The following is a 21,003-nucleotide window of genomic DNA, read 5'->3' on the forward strand; positions in this document are numbered from 1 at the left end:
ACGAATAGCTTGTTATCGAAAATTCACGATGTATTCTTTGATTTTTTTCTTTATCTCGAATAATAAAAGCCTTATGGTAAATGGTATGATAGCCTTCAGTATTAGCATCAATATGGAGTTAAGCTCAACTTGGCTGTGGTTTCTGTGTATAATTTGATGTAACGCATCGCAACGTTATTTGCATTTCATTTACAACACATGTAGTGCTCAGAAGTGTAGGTGTTATAGAAGAGCTTAGTCAACCATCTTTCTCGTTACATTCATCCTATCTTGTGAACTTACTACATACACACACTTATTTACTTGAAGAGTACAAATCTACTCAAAAAGATATGCTCGAAGAATGTTACTTAAAAAAAATCTATGCATACATTTCTTTACACGCTTTATTTTTTTATTGATTTAAAATGATGTACAATAATGATGCGAACAAGTTTTTTTTTCCTTTCTTTATCTCTTCATTACAAAAAGATGACAATAACGACTAACGAACGATTTAAAATTTGAACAATACAAAACTCCACATCATTAAGCATAAAATATTTTTAAAAAATACAGAAAGTTGTGTGCAATCATCACTGCAGAACATTCTATAAAAATGATTGTTTACACTGTATATACACTTTCAGGATATTTTTCTTGTTTTGCAGTATAATACAATGCTTACGTATCATTAATCTGAAATATCCCTTATGCACCGAGTTGAAAATGGCGTCACAAAATATATTTACACCAACATTTTCTCTTCAAAATTTAATAACATTTGTTTACATTTTTTAAAAACTAGAAAACGGCGTTTTTAAATTACAGTATAGGCGTTTAAGCAATAAAAGTACAATGTATTACTACGTATGCAACAACCCCTCTGGTAACTCCTTTAACCAGAAAATATATTCGACGTTACTGCTTATTCTTAAGAGTACATACAGGTCTTTGTATCACACTGTGCAATTACAAAACACGGTTATCACAACAAACGAACAGTGATATCACTAACAGTGTCTCATTTTTTTACATTTTAACAAACCAAAATAATGAATTCATATCATTACACAAGAAAGCAGCACGTATAAACACGGCTAAATATTTTTAAATATATTCTACTAACAAAACTGATGACCATTTAAGTAACGTTAAGATACTACAAAGAGAACTAATTTCTGTTCAGCATAAGCTTGAAAGAGATGTAGACAAGAGCTCCACATTGGCTAGACCTCTGTTTGTTAAAAGTCAGATTCTACATGTACTTAGACACTAAAATATATACTGTAATGTTTCCACTTGCTTCAAACTTAAGTTCACCAAAGATTAGTTACCGTAACAATTACGAAGAAAACTGGGCTTAATATACCGATACTGGAAACTAGAATATTTAAAAGAGTAAAACTGGGACACTTTACTGAAACTCCATAATGGATACGTAACTTTAAACTTATTTGAACACACAAAATCATAATTCGTTAAAATAGCTAAGCGTCCTAATTACCACATTCAAAAGTATCAGGAGAAAAGTAGCACCACTCACAAGTGAAGATATTCTTTCTTATCTAGAATAATTTATTAGTGGTCAACAACACTTACTTGTTAGTTGAAAGCTTCTTAAAGGATAAAAGCGCGCGGTTTTCCTTTATAAAAAACATTGATTTCTTTCGATATATTCAATGAAAAGCCATTGCAAGCTTATTACTATTTAACATCATGTTATCGGCAATCTACCAAAATATCCCCTGATCTTAAAAAGTATCTCCGTATACATAAAAACTTTAATTTCTTGTACACCATATATTAAGTTTAGAATCTCTGAAGTCGACTTTCTCATTTTTAGTTCCTAACAACATAAAGTGAATCAAGTAGATTCCTCTTCTGAGTTCGGATTTATATAGAATATCTATTTAGAAAGATAGGAAGTCTTTATGTCTTTCCAAAACAGTATAAAATTTATAAGAAATTGTATATCATGGTATAAAATTTATTTTAGTACAAAAAGAGAGCACTTTCTTTTTCAATTCTATAATTTCCAGTATTTAACCTGATGAATTAATTTATAATTTTTTATTCCCACTACCGATCAAAAATATTTAATATTATTTGAGGCACATATAGTTTTTATGTCGTAATTTCATTTTTGAAGTTTTATTTCTCCATATCGTATATATATATATCGATAGGGTTTCTCAAAATGTCGCTCGTTCAAGAATGTGTCTAAAATATAGCAAAATTGAATAATCCCTTGCAATTATTGGGGATTAATCACTTCCAGTGTTAACAATATAAGGCATTTACCTAAACACTAATGTAGTTTCCCTTCTTTTTCTTTATTCACATTTTTAATTATTATTGTAGCAAAATCCGTTTCTAGCAAGCCAACAATTATATACTACATATATAAGACTATTATTATAGAAAATTTAACTTCCGTCTGTTTAGGACGTTCAATGTTTAGATACAACACTCCTATGGCATTACGCTGCCTCAGTTAATACCATATTTATAGAGGTAAATGGTATTAAGAAAGCAACACATTATAAATAACTAAATCTATATCAACAATAGAACTGTAACAATCATTTACACTGGCAGCTGTAACATTGCCCTTTGTTTCTGTATAGAGGGAGACAAAAAGTATAGCATGTTCCATAACAACTTGACTACTCACCTCTTTTTTAGAAGCTTGCTTTCTGGATCGAGTTGGAGTCCATTATGGTCCCTTCGAACACTTTATTGCAGGATTATGATAGTATCAACAAGGGAGACACGGCTTTGCAACGAACAATTTTTGAACATGACTGTACGGTCTTTTTGAAAGTATTCTGACGCGTTCGAGGAAGTAAATCAAAGAAATGAGACGCGTATTTAACTCTTCATGATCTTTGTCTGAAGTCCAAATATTAAATTATCCTATTTACGTTTGTGAGAATAAAGAGAGGTGAATAGCCAAGTTTTTTCTTTCTCTTTTCAAATAGACTTGTACATATTAGGTAACGCACATCATGGGTTTCAGATGGAATGACATAACAAAGAAAACGTCTTCCTTACGACTATGCCTGTAATTGAAGAAAGAATTAATCAGAAAAAGTAATTCTGTGTAAATGAACAAAGTTTTTGATGTTTCTATCGTAGACATCTCTATCAACTGGAATTCTGTATCTGTCTTCTATGCACATTAATTTATTTAATAGAATAGTTTATTTTCCTTATTCAAACAATTTACCATACTAGACTGTTTGTACTAGTAGCTGATCCGAAGATTGAAGTTTAGCAACGCTATTATTATTATTATAGTAAAAGTATTGATCTTTTCAAGAGAAATGAGTTTTACAGTTAACCAGTTTCTTTATGTTTAATTAAAAAGAGTTCCTTGCTTTCTAAAAAATAAACACTCCGATATATAAATTTAATACTTTATAAATCAGTTAAGGTAATATTAAAATTTATATACAGAATAAATATATACACTTTTTATACAAAAGGAGACATTAAAAATCTAGAAAGAAGAAATCCAAGCTTAATTAATATTCCCATTCATTTCCACTTTTTTAAGTCACAGATGGCGTTAAAAGTACAGATTTAAATTTGAAAGTATCGAATAGATGGCAACACCCTTCTTCTTTCCAAAATATTTTAATATGACAATATTCATAATTCAGTCAATTTTAAGAGAGAAATTCTGATATTTTACGCAATGAAAAATAGAATAAATGATCATATTACAGTGTGCTTTCTAATCACAAATTCCATTTTCCTTTACGTAAAATTTTATCTTTTCCACAAATTGACTGAACTGGAATGAATATTTTCACTCCGTATAAATCCTTTTTTATTTTCTACATTTTTCTTTAATTCTCCCTACATGTCTTGGTTAGGATTCAGCCTCTTGTTTTCAATAAACTGAATTGGTATGCCCGTTTGCAGGTTACTATGAGTACTGTGTCGAAATTTTAAGGTTCATAGTCTGCGCGTGGAAATATTCCTTACATTTTGACACATTCAGTACTCGATAAAATAAACTGATTTTCTGCTTATAATGTGAAGTGTTTTAAGCTTACACATTTTCTTATCGAACCATGCTATAACAAGCGTCACGTTATATTCCATAGTTACACATTAGAAACACTCATTTCTTACAAAGTTAAACATAATCATTATATGTTTCTAATTACCAGCAGATCACGATTTAAAAAGAGCGTGTTCTATCATGTAGTAAGTACCATTTAAACAAATGGAATCTGGTCCCAGGTCAAGAATATGAAACACCATACGAGGATAATCTTGAGTAGCTTGTACACCGTACAGAACATACACAAATTTGTTAAGCACCAGTGTTTTTTTTTTCTTTCTTTTTCAACTTTGTGCCTTCCAAAAGTTATAGCACCTCTTTTATAAAGACAATATCTGTTTTTAGATAGAATCAATACCATGAAATGTTTACTGCAAGTGTTTCTCCGGTTATACGTTTAACACTAAGAGGGATACATAAATTCAGAATAAGAAAAAACATGAGAGAAACACATGCAACAAAGAGACTATTAGATACAGTCTCGTTTTTATTTATTTATTTATTTATTTATTTGGCCTTCTTTATATTCATGGTTAAATTTATACTTTAACATTGTTGGGAATCTCTATAATATTCTACATAGCAAAAAAGTTCCTGCTTTAGATATGAATACACAACTTACCAGAAGCATAACTGACCAGGTTTTTTTGAAATCGATATAATACATACAGATTAAGATAGAGAATTTAAAATTTATGTTTATCTGGCAAACAAGCTACTCAAGATAAACTGTTACTAATAAGAAATTCCTATATTTTATACAATAATGTTAATAATGTTATCTCTTAAAAAACAGAAGGCACATATCCAGGAAAAATGTTAATATTTAATTCCAAATTGTACCATTATTTATCGAACTTCATTATATGCAGATAATCATCGTACAGTGTCTTCTTAATTATTTTTCTTAATTTACAGCTTTACATTATCTTTACAAAATATGTTTTATATACACACACTAGTGTCTATTAACACACCAGTTCTGTATAATAATGGAATGCAGGTTTAATTAAACTTCACACGGTATCGATATACACTAACAAAAAAATTGACTTAATTTTCATTTTAATTCCAAAAGGCACTTTACAATGTACTGCCCTTCTTGCAATCACTATCTTAAGAATCATAAGGCATCTTGCTTCTGAAAATAATAATAATAATAAAAAAAAGTCCACATTATCTTTTCCACTTGCAGAGCCTTGAAAGATTGGCAAGAGGTTGCAGATTACTTTCCAATTCATATCAGACTTTCTCTTCCATCACATATGAATCGTCGCAGCGGTGTATCTTGCTTCCCCTCTCTTCCAACTCCACTGACTTGGACGATACTGAAATCGGAAAAATCACGCGTGTTAATGCCAAGAGTTAACGAAATTAAATATAGAAGTCGACCTATTCAAAGTCTAGACTTAGAAAGAAAGAAGCTGCATAAAATATGTACGTACTTACACAAATGGTTAACTTTTACCAAATATTTCAACAAATTTATTATCGGAAACTAAAAACGGCATGATTCTAGAGGTAAGTATATAGATACATCTAGGATTATTTAAAAACAGTTAACGGAATTATCGTTTAACGAAAAACAATATTAGCGTTTAACGAAAAATGTCCAAAGACAAAACATATATTATTTTTTTTAAAACGTAAAAAATTATGCCGGACGATAAACTGATGAAGATGAAAGTGGTGCTGAAGCATATTCTCACCAAACTTTTCATAATGACACAAGCAAGACTACAGTACATAGTATGATTAATGAGATACAGTCCAGAACTGTGACTACCTCTTGAGTTTTAATTTTTATTGAACTATACCATTATTGAAAGATGTGAAATATCTCAACTGATACGAAAGTGCCTCCAAGCCCACTACTTGGCCAATAGTACTGCAAACATTCTGAACTGTTTATTATTAATGCACTAATGTTGAAGCTATGGAATGTCACTTGTTTTACCTTCCTATCTCTTCTCGTCCCAGAGTAATGGAGTAATCCATGGCATCTAGTGGGGACGTCCGGTTGAAACAGCGGGCTGTCATTGAATTTCTGGCTGCGGAAGGTTTGCGCTCAGGGACATTCATTGCCGACGACGAGTTGTGGATACACCATTATGATCCGGAAACGAAGCGTCAGTCGATGGAGTACCGCCACATGTCCTCTCCTCCGCCAAAAACATCCAAGTTGTTTCATCTGCTGGCAAAATATTGGACTTTTTGCCTCATCCTGCGCCCTACGACTTTTGGCTCTTCCCCAAACTTAAGGGTTAACGCTACAGTTATAACGCGGAGGTGGAAGCAGCAGTTTGGCAATGGTATCGCCAGAATCCACCACAATTCTTCACCGACGGCATGAAAAATCTTGTTTTCCGTTGGCGCAAGTGTGTTGCCCGTAATGGAGAGTATATTGACAAATGATGCCACCATTTGTAGCTGACATTGCAAGCTTTCCACTAATACTTTTATTTGTGTTTGACAGATAGCACCGATACAGGTATCACCTTGGAGGGATTACTTTCTGATTCACCCTCGTAGATCACATCCATCTGAATAAAACATTCTTCAGCAGGAAAACGGATTTTATAGCACTAAAAAGCAAATCGTTCGTTACCAATAATAACTCAAATTTTTATTCTGCTGCAACAGATAATTTATTTATGGTCTGTGTAAGTTCTTTGGCGTGGGAGATCCGGGTTCGATTCCCGGCGGGAGCTCATGTGGTTCGAATTCCACGTTAATCAGTAGGTCCACGTCTTATATAGCCACACTGCTGAACGGAACGTTAAACCCAAAATCAACTCAACTCAACGGTGTAAGTTAAAAAAAAAAGTAGATTGTATCTACACACTTGTTACCTCCTAACGGTGACACACACACATACACTTTTAGCAGTGACGTACTGTACATTTAATTTGGAAATTAAGTGTTAACAGTAAATAGATCTGCCAATTGAAGTCCAAAAATCTACTACTCACTTTGCAATGAAGATATCAACTAAATACGCTAATACGTATTAAGATATCCCTGCTCTGTATCTAATGTAGTCACTCTCTTCTTACTAGATACCGCTTTTTAAGTCTTGACAATGTTAACAGCTGTCAACGAAAATTAAACATTTAATACACGGATAATCATAAGTCTTGCAATATTCGGGTACACTCCACGTTTGTATTTATTACAGATTAACATTCAAAGTATAGCACATCGTGTTGGACTTTCCGCAGCCATTTTCCTACTTGTTCCTCGAAAACTCACGTCTTGTTCTTCGAGACAATGAAGTAAATCATTGGTCTTTTCTATCTCTTGCTGGTTGGTGAGGACTATATGCGTGTACATCAGTTCGGTGCCATGAAGTTCTAGCATTTTTTGTTGGTTTTATGGTCGAGTGTGGTTTTGCGTCATCTTGTCGCACCAGGATGCGCTTTCGGTTTACAAATATTTTTGGCGTATTGCAGTATAGATCTCCACTCCAATTGTTCAAAATAAAGATCAGCATTGGTGACACGACCGTCAGAAACCAACTTGAACGAAACCTTTTATTTCGACTACACCAGAGGAGAACTTTATTCTCCAAACGGCCCTGTTTGACGACCAGTTCTGGAAGTTGGTCCTTGCTCAACCATTGTTTTCGCACATTCGGATTTCGGAAGAGAAAAAGGTCGCATGTGTCAATCCGTTTCAGGAAACGGACATCATGCGGATTTTGCAGTTAGTTTGACAGTCATCGTGTGTTGTGGACGGATCTCCCTCTATGGTGTGTCGTATGACTTCATAATCTGTTACCCTGTTGCGGCTGAACCTTGGCTGATCTTCGACATTTTTACAACCAATGAGCTGCTACGCTGCGGTTCCCTGCACCTTCCCTTTTCGCATGACAAATGTTTTGGGTTGCTGTAGCAGCGTTATACACGAGTTCGAAATCACACAACAGTTCACATATCAATCTCATCGTCACTGCCACTAAAAATCGACTGAAGATACTGACGGTGTGGCAATCTCCGTATTAAATAGTCCGATTAGCACATTACGTTTTGGGCCAGGTTGACCTTGTACTTGCAGTCAATCACGGCATATACACGCTGTTTAGGTTGTGGAAATATTACAAGCATATGATTCACCCTGCTATATATATTTAAATATTCCATAATAATTTGGAGGAGGAAAAGTTGTGCCATTTTATTTACGGTTAGTTTTAATAAGAAATACTTTTCATGTCGATCTCTCTATTGATAATTTAGGTTTGACATCAGATTTCGATTTATACTGAATTAAGGCAACCAGTATTTGAGAATTACTGTAGTAACATTTTTATTCTGTAAGTGATATTTTGAAGCTCTTTGGAGAAAAAAAAAAAAAAAGGTAAAAAGTATACTTCAAGAGGACTGAACTTAAATTCTGGGAAATGACCGGACACAGGAATGCTTATCTAGTAAGTTTAACTAGCTTTACTATGGGTACAATTTTGATTTTTTAAAGTCATTTATATGTCACCACTGTGTGCTGTCAAGGTATACATTTTGTAGTAACTAAACTTCTGATAAATTTTCCTGAGTGACAGACAATTTGTAATCTCTAAGGAAGGATATTTTTCTAAATATTATTTTTGTCATTTGTTAACGACAACCATCGGCTTCCGCATACGAATTGTGCACATGAACTGTGTCAGTTTAATGGCTATCCTATCAATTTGCAATTAATATATTGAAAATGTAAGAGACGTTGCTTCTAGTTTCAACAATTTGCTATGACTTTATTATTATTATTATTATTATTATTATTATTATTATTATTATTATTATTATTATTATTATTATTATTATAACGAATAAACTGTAACCGTGTTTCTTACTGTTAGAGAACAGAATATCATTGACGTACCTAATATATCTCGTGTGTAACTTGACAGAGTATGTTTTGTTTGTGCATTCGCAATGATCTAGTACTAAAACTGACAAATAACGAAATCATTTCTATCAAACTGTAAAACCGGTCCATGTCACTTTAACTACTATGATAGGAAGTAAGTATAGGAATACATAACTTCAATGACAGCGTCAGAGAAATATTTTGTTTTTCAATGAGATTTGTTGTAACGATCTGACAAAACATAACAAATGTGAATGTATTATTTCGATTTTTTAAAGACTTTATACAAGCATCAAAATTGATTAAATTGACGCATATTTCACTTCCGAATTCAAGCAAATACTTTTTAAGAACACACTATTATGACACAATATTGCATCACATTCCAATTTTTAAAAATAATAATTAAGAAAATCCTAGAGTTTAATATAAAACAGAAGGGTAAATGTACACTACGTAGAAGATTGATTAGTCCTATGAACTCAAAATTATCTTTTATCCTTATCGAAAAATAATTACAGTGATACTATATTTTGCTTACAACAACACTTCCAACTTCTATTTATTATTATTATAACCATGATATACATTCTATATCGAAAATACATAAAATATTGACATTATTCTATATCGAAGACAACTTACTTTTATAAGGAACTGTCCAGAGGCTGTATGTGGATTTCTGTACGCATATAGTAGCCATACTCCAAGACCTCCAATCAATGCAACAACGAACAGAATTGTAACAATTCCTGACATACCCATTGATACTGATTCAGCACCTGAAAGAAGATCAATAATTTTATAAGAGGTCGAGAAAAGGAATAAATGTATCAATCTATTGGACAAATATTTGTTTGTTACAATAGCAATTGAATCAAGTGGTTCATATGGCAAAGAGGGGTTTAACTTTATCAATGAAGTTGGCCAACGCATATCGTTAAAATCGGGAGATACCCGAGCTAGATCATTTTTCATTTAAGGGATTAGTACAGCAATTCAACGAGGAAATGTGGGAACTTTGCCAACCGGAAAAGAATTAGAAGAGATCTTCCTCTTGTAGGCAATTTATGAACTATTCGGGATAAAATTTTCAATTAGCATTAATAATAATACGAAGATGATGATGAAGAAGACTGTTAATAAATATAAATTTGAATGTTATAAATTTGCATGAGGCTGTGGGTTATAACAATATGTCAATGTTACATTTTAAATGTATATAAACTTCATAAGCATATATCTCAATAAAAATACTCGAGATAGTATACGTAATTAAAACATGCTATCTTGGATCAACTCAAACATGTTTCAGCTATTTACACTACAATGATGCTGAAGGTGCATTCGAACTTAGCTCTTAGCTGTTAAGGAAAAGACAAAACTCACGATATAATTCAACATAACGTTTCTATTATAATTAAGTTCACTTCAAAAGTTCTGTCCTTTTGGAGGTACACTTTGAAGTAGCATCACATATAGAGTATTGATAGTTGCTCATGTAGTCACCACCATTGTTTATTACCTTTTCCAATTCGGAAACCAGTTGTTGATACAATATTAAAAATGTGAGGAGTTTGAAAATACGTTTGATACCCTGTTTAAAAGACACTTATGCTTGGAAATGTTTCGCAGCTAAGAAGTTTGCAGGGATCCCAACAAAATCGTAATCAGACAACGCTATCCCTTGTTATAAGATGGGGTGAGGTTTGATCTAATCATATTCCACGATTTTTTTGTTTGTTTGTCGCTGTGTACTTACTGAGGCATGCGGATGTGCATTATTGTGCAACAGTAAGGTCCCTTTTTCTGTTAGCAAATGCCGACAACTTAACTGCAGTTTTCTCTTGTAAACTGGTGAGTTGAGCACAGCAGACTTTAGAAGTTATTATTCTATATGCAGAGTTAAGAAGCTCATAATGAATTACACTTCATTATCCTCACCAAATACACCACGTACATTTAGCGGTGCAGATAAATAACTTAGCGGCTGTGTTTGATGTGTCATCGGTTGCTCATCGTAGTCTCTTACGCACAGTATCGTGATAACACTCACTTTTTTATCATTTGCAATGATCTGATCCAGAAATTAATCCTTTTGGTGCAGAGACAAAAGGACGAACAAATATTAGCGCGTTTTCTGGTTCTCCGTCAAATCACGTGAAACCCATTTTCTAGCCCTCTTTGCTTTCTAATAGCATGCAAATGCTAGAAAATTATAAACGCGATTTACGCCTGATATTCCTTCGATTTCATCCATTGTCTTCTACTACAGATTGAAAGTGCATTTGATCAAAATGAGAAGACTGTTCGGATCTTGGAGCTTCTTGTAAAGAGAAATTGCTACTTCGAAAGTTTTAAAACCACCTTTGGTTGTCCTTAGACTCACTGCTACGTTTAATTACATACATATAATACAAGATACATTCAATTAAAGTCATCTTCTGCTGCAGTTTTTTTTTTTTTTTTTTTTTTTTAAATTTGTAGCGTACAATGGCATATACTTTCTCTTGGTAGATTACTCGCCACTCTGAAATCATTACTAGAATTTGACAACATATTTATTTCAGGAAGACTAGAATCCCTAGATTTCAGTGTGTTTTATTATCTACGGAACAGACGAACTCCCCAGGGGGAAAGAATGCACCTTCAATTATCGTTGTGCAAATCGCAGAGAACTAAGTTCCATATGCTACGATTTTAACCATGAATCATACCAAAATAAATGTCTGCCTTTTTTCATGCCTTCTAGAGTTTCTAGGACTACTCGTGATAATTATGTAGTCTGCAACTAAATAAAATAGAATATTTTACATATAGTCTGTATAGATGTGCATGCTCTCTAATATACAATATTCTTTGTTGTATCTCCTGAATAAATTGCTAAATTAAATTAGTGTGTCTAGTTTTATTATAATTATTAAAAAAAAAAGCTCTTGGAGAAAGATGCACTTAAATCCATTTATCCATCCTTTTAGTTCTCTAGAGCAGTTGGTCTAGTTACTAACTATACACTTTGATACCAGACAAAACCGTTCTTACATATTACCGATGAGTGTGACAAAACACCAGAAACATGCAGGAAACATTAGTACTGGACTGAGTGGTGAAGATGATTTCAATCTACATATATAAAAACAAATCACACCGAATCTTCCGCCTGGAAGATGGAATGATAGGGTTTCATTTTCCGAGAGTCCAGTTGTAACTCCTTTTCGGACCTTCGAAAACTTGAATTACATTTCTTTTAAATAAAAACAAATCCTTGACCTCAAAATTGTTATCTATTTTGGTAGTACAAGCACATCTTTAAAATACTGCCATTGATTAGGTTACATTCTCCTTGTGCAACATCGTATGCGAAGATTATCTCGAATGGGTTATACACCATTCAATCATATATTCGCTAATTTAATTAATCTATGTTAATTCTTAACGTATTGTGGTTCTTTACGAAAGACTTTCTCTTCTAAAAGGAATATGAGAAAACAAAATATTGAGCTTATATAACCTGTTTTCACTTCTATTAACAAAATAATACGCACAAAGGATCTGGTAAAACCAGTAAGAAAGATCACGCAACACGTAAGTAAGTGCCCCCCATATTCTTAATCTGCACAGTACCAACTCCATTAACGAACTTGACAGACATAATCGTTCTAGGTATCTATTGAAAAAAAAAATATATTAACTTTGGTTCAAGAGTTAACATGCACAGTAACGGACAAAAAGAAGCGGCCTTCATACTCTTAAATGACACGAGATTGATTCTATTAACGAGCTCAGCAGAGATAATTGCTCTAGTTATATTGAGAAAAAAAAAGAAAAAAAAAGCTATCGTGTGGACTAACAGACATAAAGACATGGCCACCATATTCTTAATCTGTACAAGGCTTATTCCATTTTCAAACACGGCCGAGGCTATCTATTGCAAAAACAATTCAAAATTTGATTTCGTTCACGAGTCATCGAACGGAGTAGCGTACTAACAGCACAATCTTGTCAGTGTCACTTGTGTGATCCTAATAACCGAGAGCTCGATTAGAGGGTTTCGGAGCCCTTTCCGGTGGTTGTCCTCATTATGACTTGTTCAGTAAAACGTAAGAGACGGACAACCTCGAAATCATTTTTATACGTAGTTACTGAGAAAAATATTGAAAATGTTCCCCTATCCTACAGTTGCTATGACTTTTCCAAAATTTCTGACACGTGCCCGTTTATTTTCAACGAGGGGTATTTTATATTGAGTCTCTAAGTTTTAAACCCCCCTTTTCCTCCCTTAAGACACGGATTTTTAAAAAGTGACATGATAAAATCCCAGTTTATGGTAGGAAGCGGGTGATCGAAAAGTCGTGCACATCAAAATAACAATAATAAAAAAAAAACATTAATTAATACTATCTGATATAGTATTATATTTTTTTTACAACACATGCTCAAAATGACTACCCCATTTAGTAATGCACGTACGAACTCTTTTTACCATCTTTGAGGCCACTTTGTGGAGCACGTGTACATTGATGTTGTTAGTCTCGTTTGTTATGTTCATCTTTAGTTCCTCCAGCGTGTGTTGCCTGTTGTTCTAGATCTTACCTTTACGATAATCCCATAGGAATAAATCAGGGAGCTCAAATCGGGTGAAAGTGGGGACCATAATCCTTTGGAGATCATACGCTCGCCAAAAAATTCGCACAAGAAATGGACAGTGTTGTTAGATGTGTGACATGTGGCACTATCCTGCTGGAATCAGTAATCACGATCACCCTCGTCAAGAAATGCAATAACTGGTAATGATATTTTTGTACAAAACACTGTTCACTGTAGTTTGAAGAAAATGTGGCCCACCATACGACAACGTGATATGGCACACCAAACTCCCAATTTTCTGAGAAAGTAAGGGGCTTTCGTGTAACACATGTGGATTTTCAGTTGACCAAATTCAATTGTTTTGACTGTTCACGTAACCGCTAAGGTGAAACCACACCTCATCGTTGAAGAAGAAGAAAAAAAAATTGAAACTCTGCAATTCCATGGTTGTGCACAGATGAGCGAAACCATGTACAGTACACTACCACTTTATCTGGCTTCTTCAATTTCTGAACACTGCGAACATGATATGAATGAAAGTGTACCCTCTTCGTCGTTGTCTGACCATTTCATATGGAATTTAAGAATGCGCTGATAGCTTCCTCAAACAGTTTAATATAGTCAAAATAAGCAATCTTCCGGTTATCTTCTTGTCTGCACAGATCTGCATTCCCTAAAACGAGCGATTAACCTCGTTAATGGTTGAATTGTTAGGCACTGCCACATCAGGATATTCCCTACGAAATGAAATATTTTAGTTTAACATCCCACGATTATGCCCTTTAGGTTAAGAAAAACAATGATTAAGGCAAGTGAATGATGGAATGAGAAAGTGGGAGGAAACAGGAATACTCCGAGAAAACTTACGGACACGATGTTTTCTACCAGAAACTTACTTGGCCAGGGACCGAACCAAAGACTCCACACGCACAAAGGAAGCGCTCTACCACTGAGCCTCCTATTTCCTACGAAAGTTGCTAGAATATCCAATGCCAAAATAATGTTCAACAATGAAAACTCTTTGCTCTTGAGAAAACATCTTCATGAAGAAATACACAAAGCACTAATGCAACCGTCGTATGCTCAATACATATGTCGATGGCATCTAGGTGTGTTATTAATACCCATGGTACAATTTTGAGATAGCCGATGAAAACTTTTCAACTATAATACTATTTAGAGGCAACTGAATTTGGATGCGCGCGCGACTTTCGGATCGCATCATTGTATACATATTCAAAAATTCATTTCGAACGATTGAACCATTATTCGGTTATGGTGAACAGGCAACGTCTTTTTTAATTTCTATCAGAAAGTTCGTGCTATCACTTAGAAGTTGACGAACTATGAAACCCCCTCACCCCTTATAGTTAGGTCCTTGTATGTTAACCATGCAAATTCTGAACAAGTTAGAACAAGTTTCTTTCTTTCTTTCCTTTTTTTTTCCTCGGGTAAATCACTGAAGGTGCAATGATTGACAAGCTTGAGGCACGGAGCGTCATTAAGTTCCTCCATCTTCAGGGGAAATCATCAATACAAATCCGCGAAGAAATTAAAGAAGTCTATGGGGATGAAAGCCCATCCTATGAAATGGTATCCAAGTGGCAACTGCAATTCCAAACTGAACGCATGACTACCGCGGATGTATCTAGATCTGGAAGACTATTTTTCACTGATGATGTCGCCTTGACGGAGAAATTGGAGATTATCATAACACAAGACAGGAGGGTAACCGTTGAAAGTGTTGTATACGCAATAGGTATGAGTTTGCCTGGAGTATTATTCCCACCCAGCTGTATCTTCAGAAAGTGTCAGCACGGTGCGTGCCATGACTACTCACATCTTTCCAAAAGAGAAATCACGAGAACGTTGCAAGAAGAATGTTGCATCGCTGTGAGGTGGATAAAGAGGATATTTTCGGCAGACTAGTGACAATAAATGAAAGTAGGGTTTATCTTTATGATCCAGAAACAAAGGAAATGAGCGAACAATGGAAATACCCCTTCTCCCCCAACCCTAAAAAGGCACCAGTGCAAAAGTCTGACGTCAAGGTGATGCTTTCTATTTTCTGAGTCTGTGAAGGGGTCATCATGACAGATGGGGCAAATTATTACTAGTACTTATTATTCCTATCTCCTGACTAAGTTATGGGAGAGACTGAAGAAGAAACGTCGAGGATTGCTCACAAAAGTAGTGCTGCTGTTGGCAGACAATGCACCAGCTCATTCCGCCCATGCATCCATGATGAAGGCAGTAGAATTAGGATATGAAATATTGCTCCGCTCCTATACTCACCAGACTAGCACCAAGTGACTTCTTTCTCTTGTCAGAAATGAAATGTCCACTCAGAGAACGCCAATTTGGCAATAGGATGACATAATTTCTCAGGCTGAACTGTGGTTTCAAAGCCAAAATGCAGACTTCTAAAAAACGGGCTTACGGAAAATGAACAACCGATGGAAAAAATCCATAATTAAGGACAGTGAATACATAGAGAAGGATCATAATGTCAGAGTTCTCCAGAGTAGATTTTTTTCTAGGTGATTGCACGAACATTTTGATATCTTCTCGTATATATATATATATATATATATGATATACACAAGACTTGATCGTGAAAAAATACTCTGGGGGTAAGACACCGCTAGGGTAGGTTGGCATGTAAAAATAATCGAAAATGACTTATATTATTGTCGAATTTGTAGTTTTCGGGATCGCTAAGTTGATTGGTGATACTTCAGATGCACTTGAGCCCAAGTTTAGGGAAGAAGGGACGTGGCAGCTGGTCCAGAAACTGACTGGGACGTTGCTCTTCGGTATTTATTTATTTCGCTCATATTGAAAGTGATGATGCCGAAGACACTGCTATTCGTTGTTTATTTATTATATTCATATTGACAGGGGAAACGCCAAAGGTGTTACTCTTTGTTATTACTTTAATGATACTGACAAGGCAACGCTGAAAGCGTTGCTCTTCCTTATTTATTTACTTCACTCATTTTTCACCTTCAACTATGATACATTGCATAAACCTTGTCTTCCCTGTGCGAAGAACGGGTGTTTCAGCTAGTAATTTGATAAATCTAATACACCTCAAACTTCCCAAATCCTCTGTAAGTCTAAAAGTAAATAACCAGACAGTGATTAGATCAACGTATTTACAAACAAATTGAAAGAAAAAAGTCGGACATTTCCGTGAAAGAAAGTCAATATGAAATAACAAATTATCAGCTTATAATTAATTATAATTTACCAGCATTTAATTTTGCTATTCAACCATCCATATACAACAGCAATTCTTTCAAACATTTGATGTTCTACCGATGATAGCCACACATCAGCTATATGAACGGATTAGTTACAGAACTCTTTGGCGCAACAACGCACCAAAGAAATGTCCGATCAAACCACACATGTTCAACTGACCATCATTATTTTATGTATTTTTAGATAGAAGTTCAAAAGACCATAGATCAAGTAGATTTGAACTTTATAATATTGAGTTAAGACTGAAAATCATATGCTTCCCCGGAAATTGCAATCAGGACTATAATTAACAATTTTTATACGCGAGTCCAGCTTCCTTAACGGAAAAGTGTCTATGAACATCCAGTTTAATGCTAATGGATGTATTTTAATTCCAGCTGAATTGGATATAATACCAGATTCATTCATCAATTAACCGGAAAAGTTGTGTAAAATGTCTAAAGTACGATTGTAATTGTTGTATGTTTGTTATTTTGCGGGGAATCTTAGGGCTATTCATAGCTGGGGCTTGCATACATGCGTCGAACACGGGACGCTGGGACACAATTACACAATATAGGGACACTTTTATAGAACTGCTCCAAGCTGGAGTAGCAAAGTGTCCTTAGATTTCTATTGAGTGAAAACGTAAGGCCCACAGAAATTCATCGCCGCATCACAATTCAATACAGTATGCAACGAAAACAGAAGTTTACGAGGGAGCTGAGAAGTTCAAACAAGTCATAAATAATGTTGAAGATCATCCTCGTCCAGATCGCTTTCTCATCGAAGTCACGTAAAGCAACACTGCTAGAGTGGACACGGGAAAACCGGCGAATTATTGCATGTGAAATTGAATACTGTGTTTTCCAGATGGAGGGAACAGTAGGATCTACCATATCATGCATGGCATGCTGAGGTTCAGCAAAGTGTGAACCCAGTTTTCGCATATCAAATTTTCCACTTCAGCATTACTTTACGTAACTGCACTGAAAAAGCGAGCTGGACGAGAAGAATCTTCTTCAACACTGTTTGGAGCCTGTTTAAACTCAGGCTCCTCGTAAACTTGTATTCGACTCGTACAGTTGTCACTGTATTGAACTGCTATGTGGCGATAAATTTGTGCTGTCGTCAAGCCTTCACTCAACAAAATTGTAACGACAGTTCGTTCATCCAGTTTGGAGCAATTCTGTAAAGATTCTATTACCTTGTGTAACTATTTTCCAGCGTCCCATGCGCGATACATTCGTGCCAACTCAACTATGAATAGCTCCAGGATGGTTCACAAAATAACAAACATATAAAACACTTATAATGCATTAATTAACACACTTTAGAAAAAAAAAATCTTTTTAGTTCTGAACTACAGTGCCCGAGAATTAACCTGGCAGTGACGTAGACTTCGCTCTTGCTCAAATGCTATCCCACTGGTTATAGCAGACGCTTCGTTCAATTCAACGTCCAATCACAGGAAAGAGAAAATGCGCGAACACAAATACCAACTTACAAGCACGCTCCCTTCTGTACAACAGGAAAGCGAAAGGAAATGAACCGAAATGGGAGATTCATTTTTGATAAATATACTTCTCATCTTTGTATAACGATAACTGGAGTTCGAGGAGACATAAATGCTACATTTTTTGCTATTATATTTATATAACTTTCATGAAGAACATGGTTATTTTATATTTGAATTTTATATTATAAGTATGTGGAAAATAATTTTAAATGATAGCCATTTATGTTTATTATGTTCTAACAACACTCAGATTTCAACATGCTACAAACTTTCGTTCTATTGAAGATAGACACAAACATGCTGTGGACGAAATGGGAAGGGAAGTCCAAAGTTTATTTTAATGACACTCCCATGTCTTTACATATCTCGGTTCTTGAGTTAGAGGATGATATGTCAACGTGTTTCCTGGTCGCGGAAACAGAACGTGGGGGTTAGTGAATGTAGCTTCGAAAAGTATAACATTTACCAATAGGACATAAGAACAGCACTTCCAGGAAAAACAAACAAATTCAAAAACAAAAGCTAAATGAAATGAACTGAAAAGCGCATGTTTTCTTTGTGTAGGGCTGTACAGTCTGTGCTGACTGGTGAAAGTTGTCAATCCTTTGTTTTATTCTCGTTCTCGAAATTTTGTGCATAAGAATGGGTGATGGTACTCTAAAGAAAGGCAAGCCGTTGCATTGTGATACAGGAGACATTGTTTTTAATGTTTACAACTTTTCTTGCAGCAAACAATAATAAATCTGACAGTGTTCATGAAACCTCCCGAGCAACATGTGTCATTGAGAGATCCGTGTGGTGAATTGTGAAAGAGAAGGAGTAAAGTCTGGACAACATGTCGTAACACCCTGTAAAGCAAGGCTAAATACACAGAAAAGATAAATAAATTTAGATTCTTTCGATGAAGTAGTAGTTCGTAGAACAATTCACAATCTCTATGCTGAAGGCATTGTCGCCACCTTAACCCTTATCCGGGCAACCGGGGCCTCCTAGGCCCAGTAGCTTCATTTTTCTAAAATTTCTCAATAACCATACATATTTCGAAGACATAAAATACTGAATTCTTCTATCTTTCGTCGAAGTTAAAATCATGAACATATCGAGTTGGTAAAGCTTTTTTTTTTTTTTTTTTTAATTTGAAAATCTTTTTTCCTGACGTAACCGGGCAACCGGGGCCTAGGAGGCCCCGTATAACTTTAGTGAAATTCCTGTCAAATATTAGATCAAATTGTCACATAATTATATATTGAACACGTGACTATTGTAACCTTTAGTCGGAACAGTATGCGGCAACAGACATTGAATTTTGAGTGTTCTGCACTTAAAATATATAGTGGGCCGGACAGGCCCCGGTTGCCCGTTGACGTTACAAAACTGTCTGGACCGGATTTGCTATTCTGCTTGGTCGGCTTACAAAAGCGTGACACGAAGTTACAGAAATATATACCGGTACATTCTAGACTAGTCTGAACAGTAAGTGACAATAGGCATTGATTTTGTGTATTCTGCACTTAAAATATATACTGGGCCTCACAGGCCCCGGTTGCCGGTTTACGTTACAAAAATGTCTTGCCCGGATAAGGGTTAAATAAATTATTGTGCGAACTTAAGAAAAGCATTGACTTCAAAGGTTTTGAGTGGGCATTACAACAAATACTGCGCATGTTGAGATTTAGGTTTTAAAAAAAATTCTATTGGAAATAGAAAACTGCTTTTTGAAAGGAAAGATATTGTCGTTTGACGACATAAATATAGGGTCTAATCTTATTTTTTCTTTCTTTGTCGTAACAATGCACATATATATGCTAGTATTATTCAAATACATTGTTATCTAAATTCTCTCTACTTCGCTACCAGCATTATTTTAAACTAGTTACGACGTGACGTGCGAAGCGTTCAGTGTGCCATCTAAGCACTATTTGTGAATAGCGTAAGTTGGTAGCCTTGCAACTGAGAGCGTTGACGTCACTGCCAAGATAGTTCTCGCCGACTGTAGTGACACGATTGATGAATAGAACTAAATAGAATATAAGAATGGGCTTAAGTCAAATGAATAATTGCTACTGTATAAATATTAATCTAATTAATTAATAAATAAAAAAAAAAGCAGCAAAGATGTTTTCTGAAATATCTGCAATTGCCAGGGTCATTTAAGTGCAATATCGCATATCTAATGAAACCTTTTCAATGAATAAATTCTAGGTATGAATGGAAGTATAAAGATCGAAGTATTATTTAGCTCCTTAAGCTCTATGAGACGTGAACCTTCAGTTTAACTACAGATTTGAGCTACATACACACCCATCTGAGTCTGCTGCACCAAAAGCAAACACTGTAACTGTTTAGCCACAAGCAAGTTCTGTATAAATTATTTTTACGCACATTAAGTATCCATGGAGTCAAGAATGTACACGCAATGAAGTAAACTACTGGGATAATCAAATTTGAAAGCAATTATGAAAAAAGCATAACTATTACTTAAATGCTCTTGAAATTATTCTAAACTTCAATCAGTGACACAATTTATTTATTTATTTCCAATGTTACTATTTAAGTATTTAATCAATGATGTAAGTAATGTGCTCACTCATACAGTGTCTTTGCATATGAATATTTAAATATGGGCTACGGTGGCTCAATAGAAGCAGAACTCCCAAGATAATACTAGCTTATAGCAAGTTTGTTATGTCTTTCTCGCGTTCTCCCATTCCCTATCTTTTATGATTTCCTT

General features: G+C 34.8%; 1 protein-coding gene across 4 annotated transcripts in view; it reads right to left on the reverse strand.

The window, feature by feature from the left end:
- Positions 1-368: 368 nt before the first annotated feature.
- l(1)G0289 (plexin domain containing lethal (1) G0289) overlaps positions 369-21,003 on the reverse strand; it is a 204,269-nt gene continuing 183,634 nt past the window's right edge. For all 4 annotated transcript variants that reach the window (XM_081736965.1, XM_081736967.1, XM_081736964.1 and 1 more), the window contains 2 exons: positions 9,566-9,702; positions 369-5,385 (listed from right to left, as the gene is read on the reverse strand). In XM_081736965.1, coding sequence (XP_081593091.1) covers positions 5,317-5,385; positions 9,566-9,702 — 206 coding nt within the window. In that variant the 3' untranslated portion in view covers positions 369-5,316. The remainder of the gene's footprint in view (positions 5,386-9,565; positions 9,703-21,003) is intronic.

This window comes from Thermobia domestica, chromosome 13, assembly GCF_964235325.1.
Source record: "Thermobia domestica chromosome 13, izTheDome1.hap1.1, whole genome shotgun sequence".
Classification (NCBI taxonomy): Eukaryota; Metazoa; Arthropoda; class Insecta; order Zygentoma; family Lepismatidae; genus Thermobia; species Thermobia domestica.